At 43.3% G+C, this 17259-nt stretch overlaps 1 protein-coding gene and 1 non-coding gene across 2 annotated transcripts; both read left to right on the forward strand.

The window, feature by feature from the left end:
• The first annotated feature begins 274 nt into the window (after positions 1-274).
• On the forward strand, positions 275-12092 carry Emc7 (ER membrane protein complex subunit 7). Its single transcript, XM_041679056.1, has 5 exons — positions 275-569; positions 6132-6251; positions 8454-8592; positions 10784-10864; positions 11633-12092. The coding sequence occupies exons 1-5, from the start codon at positions 337-339 to the stop codon at positions 11783-11785; spliced, it is 726 nt and encodes a 241-aa protein (XP_041534990.1). The 5' UTR covers positions 275-336; the 3' UTR covers positions 11786-12092.
• Positions 2706-2844, forward strand: LOC121465904. Its single transcript, XR_005976696.1, has one exon.
• Positions 12093-17259: the final 5167 nt, after the last annotated feature.

The raw sequence follows: 17259 nt of genomic DNA on the forward strand, positions 1-17259 counted from the left end.
CTAGTCCGTCACCGTCTCATAACCCTTTACTTCCCCGAGGGCTCGTGCATCTGCAGATGCCACAACAACACACACTCCGCCACCGATAGTCCAGGGCGGCCGCAGACACTCTAAGCCGCCTTTGAAGCCGGAGCCCTGGGTGGGACCCTGGCGTCGCTCTCGTCCCTTCTCCTGATTGGCGGCGTCTTAGCTTCTCTCCCAGGCCGGGCACAGCTCGCGGCTGGATCCGGCTCGCGGTGATGACGACATCGTTCAGCGACGGCGGCCGCCGCCGCGGAGCCCGTACGGCGGGGGAGGGCTTCCGGGCCGTGGGCCTGACTCCTCAGAGCTGCTGTCATGGCGGGTGCTCTGTGGGGCTTCTTTTCCATCCTGCTGCTGTTACTCTCAGGAGATGCCCACAGCTCGGAGGTGCTTGGGGCTGCTGCCGAGGGCCCGGGAGGTGGCGGGGTTGGCCCGGGAGATCGCTTCAAGATCGAGGGACGTGCGGTCGTTCCAGGGGTGAAGCCTCAGGACTGGATCTCCGCGGCCCGAGTGCTGGTAGACGGAGAAGAGCACGTCGGCTTCCTTAAGTGAGCATCCTGAGGGTAGCAGGAAAGCGGTTGGGTGGACGCTGGAAGGGTATCCAGCTAGGACAGCGCAGTGTCAGGACCGACAGCGTAGCTGTCACCAACTGAAGGTACAGGTGCCACTAACGGTCTGTGCTGGGAGTCTGTGCAGTCAGATACTTCAGCAACGAGGACGGAGGGCAGTGGCCCCAGGCCCGAAACAGTGGGGTCATTCATTTGTAACCCCGTTTTGCCCCCTTGTGTGGGCTCATTTTGTCCCCTGTAGGGCGGATGACACTTGAGCCCAAGGGACTGGTGCGCCCTGGTTTGTTTGTTGGATATTTTGCACCTTTGCATCTTGTCTAGTTTCTCTGGGACCTAGCTGCTTTCTCCTTGTCGGTCTTCTGGTAGCTTGGTGTTGTGTAGAAAGATGTTAAACAAGTGGGAATTATCAAACCCCAAAGGGCTCCCGGCGGTGACATAAGCCTGGAAGGCTGATGTTCCTGCTTCTAAAATTAATGGGCCCTGAAGTCCCTAATCAAAGAGCTTTTTCCCCCTTGGCCCGAGGTTGCGATTATTGTTCTTTTTACATTTGACTACGTCGAGGGATTTGCGATAGCGCAGTCGTCTTCTGTGTCAGACTAGGGTTTTTCAAAATTCCTTACACATACCTCTTCTTGTTCTTAGGAGAAATGGGATTTTCTGGGAAGGTGGGGTGAATTTAGTAGTGATTTGGCTTGTCAGCAGTGTTTTCATCTCTATAGTCATGAATATGATGTTTGAAATTTTGCCACCAGTATTAGGGGTTGAAATTATGACTGAAGATATTTCTTGGCTGGCTTTGTATATTAACTTGTGATATCTGAAAACCGTACATCTTAAATGTGGACATTTAAGTTTGAATTGCAGATTTCTGCAGACTGTTGAAGTTCCCTCGTGGGAAATTCAAACTCACATTAATTAAACTACAAATTGACAACATTTTTTTTTAGGTTTTGTGTGTGTGTGTGTGTGTGTGTGCGCGTGTGTGTGTTTTGTTTGTTTGGTTGGTTTTTTTTGAGACAAGGTTTCTCTGTAGCTTTGGAACCTGTCCTGGAACTAGCTCTTGTGTGAGCACTGGGATTAAAGGCCTGCGCCACCACCCCCGGCTCTTGTTTTTTGAGACAGGATTTCTCTGTAACATTGGAGCCTGTCCTGGAACTTGCTTTGTAGACCAGGCTGGCCTCGAACTCACAGAAATCCGCTTGTTTCTGCCTCCCGAGTGCTGGGTTTAAAGGAGAACATCACCACCTTCCAGTGACAACCAGTATTTTAATTCCATCTGGCACTAGGGTATTGTTTAGAGTTTATCCTAATTAATGATGCATTAATAATAAAAAAAATCCCCCCCCCCCGTGGTAGTGGTGCACACCTTTAATCCCAGCGCTTGGGAGGCAGAGGCAGGTGAATCTCTCTGAGTTCCAGGACAGCCAAGGCTATACAAAGAGACCCTGTCTTGAACCCCTCCTAAAAAAAAAAACTCAACAAAACAAAACAAAACAAACAAATAATCATAGTAATAATAAAATCTCATTAAATTTTGAAAGATAAGGCTTAATTGAGAATTTAACTCATGCAGTGTATAGCACTTTTGAAAACCACTTATTTTTATTTTGAAATTATTTTTAAAATTAATATATGTTGTCATATATTATTAGTCTTGCCTGGTGACACATGCCTATCATCCCGGCTACTCCAGAAGTGGACGCAGAAGGATATAAGTTGAAGGACATCAGGAGCAACTTAGTTGAGACCCTATCTCAAAAAAGAAAAAAGAAAAGCACAAAAGCTGGCTGGTGGAGCCAGAGTCACTCCCGAGTGTAAACAAATCAATGTTTATTGTGGAAAATATAAACAAGACATTTTCTTTTAAAAGGTTGCAATGAGCCGGGCGGTGGTGGTGCACGCTTTTAATCCCAGCAGAGGCAGAGGCAGGCGGATCTCTGTGAGTTTGAGGCCAGCCTGGACTACAAGAGCTAGTTCCAGGACAGGAACCAAAAAAAAAAGCTACAGAGAAACCCTGTCTCGAAAAATAAAAATAAAAAAATAAAAAAACTGGTTGCAATAAACGGTAACAACCCTTAAAGTTTTATGACTTGTTTTTAAGGTTAAAGCACATCCAGGCTCCATTTCCCAGGATGTGGGCTCAGCCTACCCCACTTCCCCTCAGCAGAGCCTAGAATAAAGGGGCCAGGCTTCTCCCTCGTGGGAGGGGTGTTTGAGGAAGAAGCCTCACCCAGGCTAGCCTGGCCTCACATTTACTTGCCGATGATAACTTGGCAGGAGGAGCTGGTGAACAGGATGAAAAACCGACTGATGGGGTGTGGGTGGGGGTTAAAGCACATAAGACATTGTAATTTTCATTTAACATTTATTTAAAAATGTTACACTACTTTGGTTTTTGTTGTTGTTGTTTGTTTGTTTTGGCTTTTTGACACAGGGCTTCTCTATGTATCCCTTCCCCCCCTAAATTTTACTCTGTAGACAAGGCTATCTTCAAACTCCGAGATCTGAATTCCTCTGCCACCTGAGTGCTGGGGTTAAAGGAGTGCACCACCACCACCTGCCTTCTACTCTATGCTCTTGTATTCATATAGAAGGGTTGAGAGTTTATATGATTTTTTTGGTAACAGTCTTGTCGTAAATATGATAGGTGATTTGTCTGACAGCTGTTTTGACTAGCCAGCATACAAATTTGACTATAGTTTTGGCTTGTGGGCAAGTGGCTTGGGACTTTGCTAATGGAGATGAGAGGAGCTGGGGTTGAAGAGCATGCAAGCCTGTTTTTATATTGTAAATGTGTATATAAACCACAACTCACTTATCCAGTCTTCTAATTTTGAACAGTTAGGTAGGTGTCAGTGTAATGATTGTTCTGTCTCTTTAAGAGACAAGCCACGCCTACTCCCTCCCCCATCTGCTGAGGCAAGCTGATCTTCAGCTTCCAGCCTTTTTTTCTGGCTCCCTCTTGGAGAGGCAGCTCCAGTCTCTTCTCTCTCTACCTCCCTCCCTGCCTCTCTCCCTTCCTCCCTCCCTCTCTCTCTCCCTGCCTCTCTCCTTGCCTCTCTCCCTCCCTCCCTCTCTCTCTCCTTCTCTGCTCTTCTCCCCTTCTCCCTTCCCTTCCATAACCACTAAATAAATATCCAACCTCACTCTGCATGGTGTGCCTATCCATCTGTCTCTCTCTTGCTGCTGCCACATGGCTTGCCTCCTCGTGGACCTGCTGTGTGGTCTCCTGCCCAGTCCCTGCCTGGGACTGGCTGTTCTCAGGACCCGCTGCCCCCTGCCTGCCACCGCTTGGGGACCTGCAGAGTTTATGCTGCCTGCCGCCACCAGGGATCTGCAGCAATTTTTATTAATCCATTACAATCAGTTTTTGGTTTTGGTTTTGTTTTGATATTATGAGATTATATACTCCTTATTTTTGAATCTTTTTATTGTGTAGTTTCACTGTGTGGTTCATACTGTCTTCACATTGACGTCCTCCTGGATTCCCACCTGATTACAGGTGTCGGCTATCACGCCTAGCTTAGCTTTTTCTTTGGATGATCCTGATACTGTTTGTGTTCAACTGCCATCACTCATTTTTTCCTCTTTGCTCAGAAAAAAACATGTTTTGAAATTGATTCTGTCAGGGTCTGTCAAGAAGCAGAAGATGACTAGATGTGATGCTTACACTTATGTCCTAGCTCTTGGAAGAGTGGGACACTAGCATTGTGAATCTAAGGCCATTCCGCGTTGTATGGAAAGACTTTGCCTCCAAAAGCAAAAGAGCAGAATATGCATTAAAATTAGAATGGTTCACATAGAGTTCAATCATGAAGGTAGAGAAGAACAGTCCAGAGTGTACACTAGCTGGAGCTTCCAGCCTAACACTGTTAACCCAATAGTACAATGAAAGCAAAACATAACTGTTGCCACCTCTAAGCTGGAGAGAACTGGGGAGGGGAAGAGGCTACTGGAGACTTGAAAGTGTGTGTAGGGTGAGGCAACGCATGTGTAGCCGTGATCCTGAGCAGAGACAGAGATGGTCTGTCCATGAAAAACCTGTGGAAAAAATACACTAAAGTAATTTTCTTCCCTTCCCATAGACGTGAAAAGAAAAGTAGAGAGGGGGTCTGGGGGCTGTGAGGGTGATATGGTCGTGATGGCTGTCACCTCATTGATTTGGCTAGACAAGTGTCTCCTAATTCCAACCACACCACATGCATCCTTCCTGAAGCTGCTAGACTCTCCAAAAACCTTTCAAGGTACATTTGAAAGTGGGTCTGAGGTTGGACAGGTGTCCTGCTGGGGAATAAGGCATTTCAATGCTTATATTTCAGCTCTGCTTTACCTTGGTATATTCTTTCAATGACAGGAAACACTTTTCATCTTAATTTTCTATGTCTTTTTTCCTTGAAAAAGCAGTTTTTCACTTTCTAGACAGGTTAATTTTGACTTGCAAAAAGAAATTACCAGCTTTTGGTTGGGTAATTTTTTTTTTAAACAAGTAGGATCAGAGGAAATAAAGGAAGAAAAGATGGATGGTTTTAACACTAAATTGTAGGTTTCTGAATAACCAGCTAAAAAGTAACTAAAGTAAATGGGACTGTTTATAATAAACGGAAGTTACTATTGAAATGTTTGTATGAAAAAGAAAGCCAACAAATACAAATTAAAACTAAAACAGAACGCTTTTTTAAATAAGCAGAATGTATAAAAGGAATTTAATAAAGCTGGGACCCTCCTACTGTAATAATGTGCACTGACAGCTTTTCTTCAGTGACGTCAAGGCTGCAGAGTAGTAGCTGCTCTTTGTCGCTGTCCTCCTGCCTGCCTCAGGAGTCTAATACTCTGGCTTAGGCTCGTCCGTGCCTAGAAACTCTGAAAATACTAGAATGTAAATTGCAGGACCAACTTTTGTTATTTTCTGTTTATTTAGGAAGAAGGGCAGAAACTATGTAGGTCAAGCTGGCCATGATCCTCCTGCCTCAGTCTTCTGCGTTTTATGATTACAGGCATAAGTCATTGTACCTGCATTTTCTGTTTGCCTCTAATTGCTTATGTGTTTGTTTGAGACAGGATTTTCCACTGCACATAGTCCAAGATATCTTGAAACTTACTCCATAGCCCAGGCTGGCCTTGAACCCATGATGATCCTTCTGCTTAAGTCTCCCAGGTGCAAGAATCTGCTTTTCTTCTGATGTTTTTCGAGAACTATTTGGGAAATGAACAAGTGCTTTCAAACGGGAGAAACTGCCAGGCGGTGGTGGTCCACACCTTTATTTTATTTTATTTTATTTGAGACAGTATTTCCCTGTAGCTTGTTTCTTGTAGAACAGGCTGGCCCTGAACTCATGGAGATCTGTTTGCCTCTGCCTCAGGTAGGCAGATCTCTGTGAGTTCGAGACCAGCCTGGTCTACAGAATGAGTTCCAGGACAACTAGGGCTGTTACACAGAGAAACCCTGTCTCAAAACAAAACAAAACAAACAAATAAAAAAAAAAACAGGAAGAGACTAAGGTGCTGATGAGAAGTGACTAAGTGTGACTTTCCTTTTTCCAGGACAGATGGGAGCTTCGTGGTTCATGACATTCCCTCTGGCTCTTATGTAGTGGAAGTTATCTCCCCAGCTTACAAGTTTGATCCTGTGCGAGTTGATATCACTTCAAAAGGAAAAATGAGGTGAGGATACATGATTTCTTTTTATTAAAGTCTAGTCTAATTGTTATATATTACTTTTGGAATTTACAGTGAAGGTTGAGCGTTTCTTATTTAAACCATAGCTGCTTCTTAAAATGTTTATGTTGAAACTATGAAGTTGGATTTTTTCCCCTCTGAATGAATGCTTCTAATAATTGTATAGAGTGAAGGTAAAATTATTTGCTGTAGGAAAAAAGTACTGTGAAAATTATAATTGAAATTTGACTTTTAAATTTGAGAATTACTTTTTTTTTTGAATTTTGAATTTGAAATGCTACTCCTGACATGTCACTGAAATATTTTGATAATCCTTCTATTTACTACAAAGTTGATCTAGGAGTTTCTATATCTTCTTCTTTATATACTCCGAATTTCAGTAAAGAAATTATCAAATATAGTTGTGGTGTTGATGTGAAAGTGGGGATCTTGATAAAAGTGGAAAGAAGGGCCCGTGAGGGGCACAGTGGTCACAGCACAGGCCATGAAGCCTCACGACCAGAGTTTGATCTCTAGGACCCACACGATGGAAGGAGAGGACCAGCTCCTGCAAGTTGTCCTCTGATCTCTACAAGTGCACTGTGGCACCTATGTTCCCCCCCCCCCAGACACAAACTAAATAGGTAAAAAAATGTGTTACCTGGGGTATGAATTTATTTCTTCTCACAAAATCTAGGAGCTTCCAAGCTGAAGATTGAAGATGACTCTTGGTTGGCATAACTAGAATAGTAGCACATATAAATGCTTGACTTCTCTGGAAGGGGATGCCCTGTTATGTGTTTATGTTCAGAGAAATATTTCTATTTGCTGAAACTACTCTAAAAATTCAGAGTAAATAAAGTCTGCTTTTCTTACAAAATACCCACGGAAACAGTGTTTCTTGAGCCAGCCCGTGAAACAGGCCTCTAGAAAGTTAAGATAGTATAGGTACTAGATATAGGCTAAAATAGTTTAAAAGTATATTTAAAGTGAATAAAGAAAAGAAAGACTTGCTATCTGTTGTTCTCATTGTAAAAGTTACTGTGTATAAATTTGTAACTTTTTCTTAATTAAAATGCTAGTCTTTATAGGATTAAAAAAAGAAATAGAAGATTTCCTGTTAACACAAGTGATGTATCAAATTAGGCAATAGATAATTGAAAAAAGATAAGATAGGATTTCTACAATAAATACAGGTATTGAGGTGGAAAGATCAATGGATGTGTAAAACAACAGAAGAGATGTCTGATGAACTGGAAAACATAGTAAAATAAATAATCCAAACTACAGCACAGATGAAGAAATGAATAATAAGTCGGGTGGTGGTGGTGCACGCTTTTAATCCCAGCACACAGGAGGCAGAGGCAGGTGGATCTCTGTAAGTTTGAGGTCAGCCTGGTCTACAAGAGTTAGTTTCCAGGATAGGCTCCAAAGCTACAGAGATACCCTGTCTCGGAAAAAAAACAAACCAAACTAAAACAACAACAACAACAAAACAACAAGAAATGAACAATAGCCACAAGGTGGTTGCCTCCCCCCCCCCCAAATATATCTCTGGTGAAAATAAGATATTACCAGTGTGTGTGTGTGTGTGTGTGTGTGTGTGTGTGTGTGTGTGTGTTTTGGTTTTTCGAGACAGGGTTTCTCTGTGGCTTTGGAGCCTGTCCTGGAACTAGCTCTGTAGGCCAGGCTGGTCTCGAACTCACAGAGATCCACCTGCCTCTGTCTCCTGTGTGCGCCAACACCACCTGGCTAGACAGACACTTTGATCGGACTTTCACAATCAAAAGTTTACATGTGGAGCTGGAGAGATGACTCAGCCGTTAAGAGCCCTGGTTGTTTTTGCTAAGGACCCAGCTTCAATTCTCAACACCAACATGGCAGTTCACAGCCATCTCTAACTCCAGTTCCACGGTGTCCAAGCCCTCTTCTAGCATGCTTGGATCCTGCATACACATGATGTACAGACATATATGGAGGCAAACCACCCATAACATAAAAATAAGTAGGTAATTAAAAAAAAATGCTTAGATCCTGAAGTGCTTTGGAAAAGCTGAAGGTAAGTATAAGGCATTGTTAACATAAGCAATTGTTTTTTGTTTATTTTGCTTCATTTATGTGTATATTTTCTTTTGCAGTAGCTTGGGACTGCACATGCTAGATAAATGTCATGTTTTTCATAGAATTCATGTTTTCCTGTTTCCTTAGAGCAAGATATGTGAATTACATCAAAACATCAGAAGTGGTCAGATTACCCTATCCTCTCCAAATGAAATCTTCAGGTCCACCTTCTTACTTCATTAAGAGGGAATCGTGGGGCTGGACAGACTTTCTGATGAACCCAATGGTATGTGTAGAGCATTGTACTAATCCCTGGTTAAGGGTGAAATTGGGAAAATATAGTCCTTAGAAACAGATAAGGAAAGGAATATGAGAATTCTACTGTGTATTTCATAATAAATGTGCAACTGAAATAAATATTGAGGAAGATATCATTATAACACTGCAGATCAAGAGGCAGCAGTGGGTAGCGGGTCCCGAGAGCAGCCAGTCCTAGGCAGGGACTGCGCATGAGACCACGCCACAGGTCTGGTCTGCAAAGGCAGCTGGTTCCAGGCAGTGAGCCACGTGACGGTGGTGGCAAGAGACAGATGGGTAGGCATGCTATGCAGAGTGAGTTTGGATATTTATTTAGTGGGTTATGGAAGTGTGGAAGGGAAGGGGGAGAAGGAGAAGAGGAGAGAGAGAGAAGGGGGGAGAGAGAGAAGGGAGAGTTGGAAGAGGGAGAAGCTGTCTTTGAGAGGGAGATGGAAAAAGGAAGAGACTCAGGCTGCAAGCAGGAAGGAAGATCTGCCTGCCTCAGGGGACAGGAGAGGGAGTGGGCATGGCTTGTCAAAGAGACAGGACAGACCATTACATTCATGAGATCAGATAGAATGAGAATATTACTAAATTGTATATGGAGCTAACCTATCCATTTTACATGTTTGCCCATTGTTAAATGTGCGGTCACTTATTAACCAGCTCATGTTGATGGCACATGTAATGTTTTATTATTGTGTGAGGCAGAGTCTAGTGGATCCCAGGCTGGCCTTGAGTTTGCTATGTAGCTGAGGATGACAGTGAACTTCAGATTCTCCTGCCTTTACTTCTCAAGTGCTAGTGTTACAGGGGTGTACTACATGACTGGTTGTTTTATGAAGTGCTGGGCATCAAATGCAGGGCCTCCTGAATGCTAGGCAAACACTCTACCAAATGAACTGTGTCTCCAGAAAGGAAGTAGGGCTTTCTTTCTCTTTTTTAAAACTAGGGTAGTAAACAGAGAAATTATCTTGGAGTTTTTTTTTGTTGTTGTTTGTTTGTTTGTTTTTCTAGACAGGGTTTCTCTTTCTCTGTAGCTTTGGAGCCTGTCCTGGAACTAGCTCTTGTAGAACAGGCTGGCCACAAACTCACAGAGATCCGCCTGCCTTTGCCTCCCGAGTGCTGAGATTAAAGGTGTGTGCCACCACCGCCGAGCCCTATCCTGGAGTATTTTAAGTAGTTATTAATCCTGAAACAACAACCCACAACTCATGTTGTGATCCTACTAGTAAAATACTAATACATTCTTTAGAAACAAATTGACCTTTTTAAATGTTTTTGAAAATTGTTTTATCTTAGGATTCTCTAAATTTGGATTAGATTCCTTGCTGATAACTGTTTAGATCATAAACAGTGCTGTTTGGGGCCTATATATCTAGTGAAGGTAGATTAATACCTGGGGTTTATTACCAGAGACAAAAGGGCAGTAGAGCATCTGAGAAGAGAAACCTCAGCAATGAAATGCCACCATTTTCATCTTTGGTGTTCTTGTTTCTGAAATTGCACAGAAGTGTGTCAAGTGCTGGAGGATTCTAGGCCGTCTTCAGAGTGAATGTGCTCAAGTCATTGGCTTCCTCTGCGCTGCAGGCTCTAGGGATGTAACTAATCAGAGCAGTGACACAGCACTCAGGAAGCAGCACCAGTGTCTGTAAGGAGCAGCCCCGGGGCCATTGGAATCACCAGTGCCAGCTTGCACTGGAAGAGAAAGAATGAGCAGACAGATCCACTTAGAAATGTTTGTGTTCAAACTAAACTCTTTACAAGGATAGAGAAGTTTGGTATCAGTACCTTCATAAGCAAGACACCTTCAGTCTCAAATGCTCCACAGCAATCACACAGCAGCCCCCCACTCAGCTGGTCGGTTACTGTTAAGGCAATTTTTTTTTAAAGGTTTATTTATTAAGCATACAATATACTGCTGACAAGGAAAGCACCAGGTCTCATTACAGATGGTTGTAAGTCACCATGTGGTTGCTGGGAATCGAACTTGGGACCTCTGGAAGAGCAGCTAGTGCCCTTACCCTCTGAGCCATCTCTCCAGCCCCCTGTTAAGAAAATTTTGATACATTTTGTTCTATGTACTTACTTGAATATTGTCACTAGTTATTAAAAACAGGTTTTGTTTCACAAGCTAAAGTGGAAGAAAAGGTTTCTGATTTTTTTTTTTTATTCTGCAGGTTATGATGATGGTTCTTCCATTATTGATATTTGTACTTCTGCCTAAAGTGGTCAACACAAGTGATCCTGACATGAGACGGGTAAGCTGACTGCCCAACTATGGACTTTTGAGTCATACTGTGCCTCTTTTTTTAATGACATTTTGAAGTTGTGTATATGTGTACCCACATGGGGTGTGTGTGTGTGTGTGTGTGTGTGTGTGTGTGTGTGCGCGTGCGTGCGTGCGCGCACGCGCATGAGAGCAATGCGCATGCTCTCACAGGCACTGGGGAGTAAACCTATGGCCTTGCACATTTTGCCAAGTGCTCTACCACCGAAACAAAGCAACATTCTTAGTGCCAGTTTTTAAATCTAGCTTGAGGAAGAATCTCAGTAAGTTATCGAAGGTGGCCTTGAGCTGTCCATCTTCTGCTTCAGCTGGGCGGGCTGTCATGTAGTCATGTTCTGGTTCTTGTTTCACTGCAGCTGAGAACTGCATGGAATTGCATGAGAACTTATCCTTGTTCCCATGGTAATTTCTCTTAAGAGTTTGTATAAATGCAGCATTATGTTTTCTTGTGTTCCGCTAGCTGTTTCCACTGGATAAGATAAATTCAGTTGGTTGTCTTAGTGAATGCTAATGTCTTTTCATGTAGCTAAAACATTGTGCTTATCTTGGTCTTTTTGTGTGCCTTGCTTGTTACACAGTTGAAATGCATAATAACTTTGATATGCCTAATCGAGGTATTTTGATCCTTTAACCTATTTTTGCTTAGTATCACTCTTTTGTGAGTGTGTTCATACATCCAAATGATTCGGGTAGATCCAGGGAGGATGCCTCTCATATCTGGTACTTTCTCTTCCTGCAGGAGATGGAGCAGTCAATGAACATGTTGAATTCCAACCATGAATTGCCTGATGTCTCAGAGTTCATGACAAGACTCTTCTCTTCAAAATCCTCTGGCAAATCCAGTAGTGGCAGCAGTAAAACAGGCAAAAGTGGGGCTGGCAAAAGGAGGTAGTCAGGCCCGCAGCTGCCATCGCACAAACTTGCCTACACCAGGTGGCTTCCAGTCCTGAGGAAGCCCGTGTGAAGCGACTACTGTAAACTGAGTCATCCTGAAAGTTGATCTCGTACAACTGTTGTCTATGTTGATTTCTTAACACATGTTTTGTACTTGGTACATAAGAAAACCCAGCTTTCATCCTTTGTTTGTATGAGGTCAATATTAATGTCACTGAATTAATTACAGTGTCCTATAGAGAATGACATTAATAAATTATATGAAGTACTATACATTATGTATATTAAAGAAGTCTTAATCCAGAGATAAAAAAATTATCTTCTGTCATTCTTTACTACTTTCCTTTTTCTGGACAGTTTTCTCCTTTCATTATCTGAGCTTCTCTTTTAAAAAGACGTGCTTAGTACATACACCGTGTTTTTTATGTATGTGCCCATATGTTTCAAAGTTTCCACCCTAAGACAGGCATGATGGCTCACACTTGGAATCCTAGCACTGAAATGCTGATGCAGGAGGATTGCCTTGAAATTGAGGCCAGCCTGGGCTACAGAGTAAGACTGCTTTTCAAAAATAAAATCCCAAGACCTACGCTCACAGTGAACATTCCCTGGTTATGAAGTGGCATGACATGTTCCTGATGTAGTTATCATTTTATTATTTTTAATTTTAGAGTGTGGACATGTGGGTCAATATAGAGCCTGCCACTAGTTCTACATTCTAGTTTCTGTCCTTGGTATTCATTTCACAAGTTTTGTCTATCAGCTCTCTGCTGGGGTCTGTAGTAGAATACAGAGATGGATAATAACCCAGCATCTGTCTCAGAGTGAGACAGAGCCTATCAGAGTGGCCAGGGGAAAGCAGTCCAGCCAGAAGCAGTGCCTTCTGGCCTAAAGGTGGAAAACCAACCTTAGTGTCACAGGGACACAGATCAGGTTTTTTTTTTTTTTGTTGTTGTTGTTTATGTTTTTCCAAGACAGGGTTTCTCTTTGGAGCCTGTCCTGAAACTAGTAGCTCTTGTAGACCAGGCTGGCCTCAAACTCACAGAGATCTGCCTGCCTCTGCCTCCCGAGTGCTGGGATCAAAGGCTAACAGTCTAGCTTCAAATCTTTGATGCGGTCCAGTGGGGCCGATAGCGTAGAGACAGCTTTTCTTTATCTGCATCCTCTTTGGAATCGGTTGGAAAGAACAGGCCTGTCCTTGTGCAAGGCCTCCTAGAGATTGTCCTTGTTTGTATTGTTGAGGTGAGCAGGCCTGCTTTTCGTCCCACCCGGCTTCCGCACGGCTAGCTTAGCCCCAGAATAATTACACGGAAACTGTATTCATTTAAACACTGCCTGGCCCTGCCTGGCCCATTAGTTCCAGCCTCTTATTGGCTAATTCTCACATCTTGTTTTAACCCTTATTTAGTAATCTGTGTAGCACCACGAGGTGATGGCTTACTGGGAAAGATCTTAACCTGCGTCCATCTTGGGTCGGAGAATCATGGTGTCTGCCCCACTGCCTCTTCCTACCAGCATTCTGTTCTGTCTTCCCTGCCTACCTATGTTCTGACCTATCAGGCCAAGCAATTTTCTTTATTAATTAACCAATAAAAGCAACAGATAGAAGACCCTCCTACATCACTTGTTCCTGGTAGATGGGTAGCCTTCCTACCTGACAGCAGCTCCCATCCTGATGGGTTTTCCTGTTCGTATTGCTTCAACATATAGACCTGTAATGGCATAGGTGACTATGCACTTGCCTTTGAAGGTATGCTGGTTGAATTCTACTGACAACTCTTAATCTCTGTAATGCTGCCTGACTTCTGTGAGTTGTGTGGGGTCTCTGCAGACATCGGGACCAGCAATGTGTTGATCCTTGTGAGACAAGAAGCTCTGTGCTGGAGTCTGTAGTAGAATACAGAGATGGATAATAACCCAGCATCTGTCTCAGAGTGAGACAGAGCCTATCAGAGTGGCCAGGGGAAAGCAGTCCAGTCAGAAGCAGTGCCTCCCAGCCTAAAGGTGGAAAACCAACCTTAGTGTCACAGGGACACAGATCAGGTTTTTTTTTTGTTGTTGTTTATTTTTTTCCAAGACAGGGTTTCTCTTTGGAGCCTGTCCTGAAACTAGCTCTTGTAGATCAGGCTGGCCTCAAACTCACAGAGATCTGCCTGCCTCTGCCTCCCGAGTGCTGGGATTAAAGGCTAACAGTCTAGCTTCAAATCTTTGATGCGGTCCAGCGGGGCCCATAGCTGGTTCAACATGACTCAGTAGCTGATATTGGTTCAACCTTTTAGAGTCTGACACCAGGCAGTTTATTTTAGACATATTTAAGTATGCACAGTTTGGAAGAAAAGTTTCCCAGTGTAACACAATCCTGTGTGCATCAGAAGCCATAATTATGCCGAAACTCTTCTCAAAATACATGTCACTTCTTTCATGAAGGTTGGTTTTAGAGATATGTGTTATCTTAAGAGCCTAGGGGAGGGTCTGGTGTGGTCTCCATTATACAGATAGCACAAGTTAGCCATGTCTGGTCCTAATTGTGGGAGCTTGGAGAACCCCCCTCAACCCTGCTGGCCATACAGATAATGCGAAGGTCTTCTAGACTATTAGTTACCTCAGGCCCTTCTTAGGGGAGCCAGGTATAGCCTGACCTTATAGACAGTACAGGGATGACCTAGGCTATTAGCCACTCCATTCCCCAGCCTTCTGGGTAGAAAACAGGTTGTACATCTTTTCCCTTGAAAAAACAACTTTATGTATTTAGCATTCCTGGCTTCTCTAGTGCTATTTGTAAGCATAAGGACCTTTGTGTTTCCCACAGAATCTGGTTATCAAATACACAGGTTAGGTATATCCAAAATATAGAAGCCTTTCGACATGTCTTGACATGTAGTATACGAACTAGGAACCATATGTGGGGGAAGGAAGGGCTGCTCTCAGGCTGGGGAAGTAGCTCAGTTAGCAGGGTGCTTGTGTGGCAAGCACAAACCCCCGTCTGTGTTTAGTCCTTGGTACCACATAAAATGAGTGTGATGATGTACACAGTAATTCTACCAGTTGAGGAGAGTGGAGGGGCAGGAGGGGCAGATGTTCAAAGTCATCCGCAGCTACGGAGAGTCTGAGGCTAACCTGAGCTAGAGATGCTGTTTTGCTCGTGTGCCAGGCTGTTGATGAGAACTTGGTGAATACTGCAGTCCACACGCATCTCACCCTTCGCTCACAGACCCAGCCTCTGACAGTTTTCTTTCTGTGCCAAAGAACAGTGCAAAAGAGGCTTAGAGAAGGGAAACATTTGTATTTGGGGAGGAGCAGGGCAGCCAGCCACCACTGCAGTGATTTCCTTTGTACTGGAGTGGTGAATGGTTGCTCCGTTCATCCAGTTTGTCTGTATCTCTGAAGCGGGGGAGCAGTGTCCATTCCCTTCTGAGCCCCAAGCTCATTGCATAGATCAATAATTATTTGTTGAACAAATGAGCAACCGAGCATAGGATAATCAGGTTGCCTGAGTGGCGACTCTTGGGTCTAAAAATAGGACGAAAGAAAGATGAATTCTCAAGGACAGTAATCTTCTTATCCTCTCAGCTGTACTGGTTGCTTTTAACAGAGATAGAAAATGACAGATGCAGCCTCTTTCTGATCTATATTTAGTTAGGAGTGGGAGCTTTCTGTGTCACTTGAAGCCTTCTGATTTCTTCTTTGAAGAGTCTAAGTGGCCAGATACTTTTTGTTCAAGGACCTCCAAATGGTACTTAATAGCACTGTACGTTCAGATGAAACATGCTTATAGTTGCTGGTGTGGGGGCAGGGGAAACCAAACTTTATAGACTGCTAATGGGAGCGTCAATTTTTTCAGGCATTGTGCAAGTCAGTGAGCAAGTCAAAAGACTAAAAGCAAAGCTAGCATATGATTCAGCTACTTCTACGCATATAACTGAAGGGATCAAAGAGCATCCAATGGAGATACCTGCACTCCCATGTTTATCGCAGCACTATTCAGGGCAGTCAAGGTTTAGAAGCAGCAGATGTGTCTGTTGCTGGATGAATGGATGAAGACAATGTATACATTCACAGTGGCATTTAATTCACCATAAAGATGAGCAAAATCAGTTGGTAGGTGGGAAAATAGATCAAACTAGAGATTATCATGTTAAGCAAAATAAACCAGACACAGAAAAACAAAATGCTCGTGTCTTCTCTCATATGCAGAATCTATATTAAAATAGAAAGATCGTGAAGGGAGAAGTAGGACTTTGACAGGCGGAGAGGGACCCAAGGAGGGGGACAAAAGAGGCTTTTTGGAGTGAATGTGATTAAAATTTATGCTTGTATGAAAATATCACAAACATACTGTTTTATACAATTAATATATGGTAATTTTTTTTTTTTTGGTTTTTTGAGACAGGGTTTCTCTGTAGCTTTGGATCCTGTCCTGGAATTAGCTCTTGTAAACCAGGCTGGTCTCGAACTCACAGAGATCCGCCTGCTCTGCCTCCCGAGTGCTGGGATTAAAGGTGTGTGCCACCACCGCCCGGCTGATAATAATTTTAAAGTATGTGTGTGTACACAATAAGATTTCAAGAGTAGATGCTAAGATATTTTGCTGGCAGAATTATTGATAATTTTTTCATTTGTATGTCTTCTAGGAAAATATGTATTGCTATATTAATTATTGTCTTATAAAGTATAGTGAATATAAAACAAAACTGAATATAATTTTGTGTGTGTTCAAGCATGTGTGTGTATGTGATGTTCAGGCCATAGACTGACATGGAGTTTCTTTCTCAATTGCTCTCCCCTTATTTTTTGAGTCAGGGTTTCTCACTGAATTCGTTTGGCTAGACTGGCTGGCTGCCAACAAGCCCTAGGGATCCTCCTGCTTTCATTCCCCCAAGTTCTGGGTTGTAGGTGCACACTGGCTTTTAAGTGGATGCTGGAGTTCTAAATTTAGGTCCCCAACTTTACCACCTGAACCTTGCCTGGTCCTCTAGGTTGTTTGTTTGCTTGTTGGCTTTTCCAACGAGTGTTTTGCCTGCCTGTGTGTCTGTGCACCTCTTGTGTGCCTAGCACCTCAAGAGGCCGGAGAGGGCATCAGTTCTCCTGAAACTGGGTTTACAGATAGTTATAAGCCACGATGTGAGTGCTGGGAATTGAGCCTGGATCCTTTGGAGGAACAGCCTGTGCTCTTAATGGCTGAGCCATCTCTCCAGGGATCTAGCATCATTTCTTTTCTTATTCTTCTCAATAGGCCCTACTTCCTGGGTATCAAAGGTCCCACCCATCTGAAGACTGTCTGTCCATGGGTTTCCAGGGAGGAGAGTTGTACTCAAGATACCAGAGGAAATCTGATCAGTCTTTCCCACTGCTATCTTTCAGCGTGTGGTGTTTTCTACTACAATCTACTGGACTGACCAGTTGGTAATCTGGCCTATTGTTAGTATATAATCATCAATAACTTGGTGAATTTTGACCAAAGGTAACTTTGTC

The sequence above is a fragment of the Microtus oregoni genome, unplaced genomic scaffold (assembly GCF_018167655.1).
Source record: "Microtus oregoni isolate MIOR12 unplaced genomic scaffold, Mior012 000031F_ref0000149, whole genome shotgun sequence".
Taxonomy (NCBI): domain Eukaryota; kingdom Metazoa; phylum Chordata; class Mammalia; order Rodentia; family Cricetidae; genus Microtus; species Microtus oregoni.

Excerpts from the sequence above, each read along its gene's own strand:
- Emc7 (XM_041679056.1), top strand. The coding sequence starts at position 337 with ATGGCGGGTGCTCTGTGGGGCTTCTTTTCCATCCTGCTGCTGTTACTC. Across the intron at positions 570-6,131 it reads GAGCACGTCGGCTTCCTTAA|GACAGATGGGAGCTTCGTGG; the intron begins GTGAGCATCCTG and ends TCCTTTTTCCAG. Across the intron at positions 6,252-8,453 it reads ACTTCAAAAGGAAAAATGAG|AGCAAGATATGTGAATTACA; the intron begins GTGAGGATACAT and ends CTGTTTCCTTAG.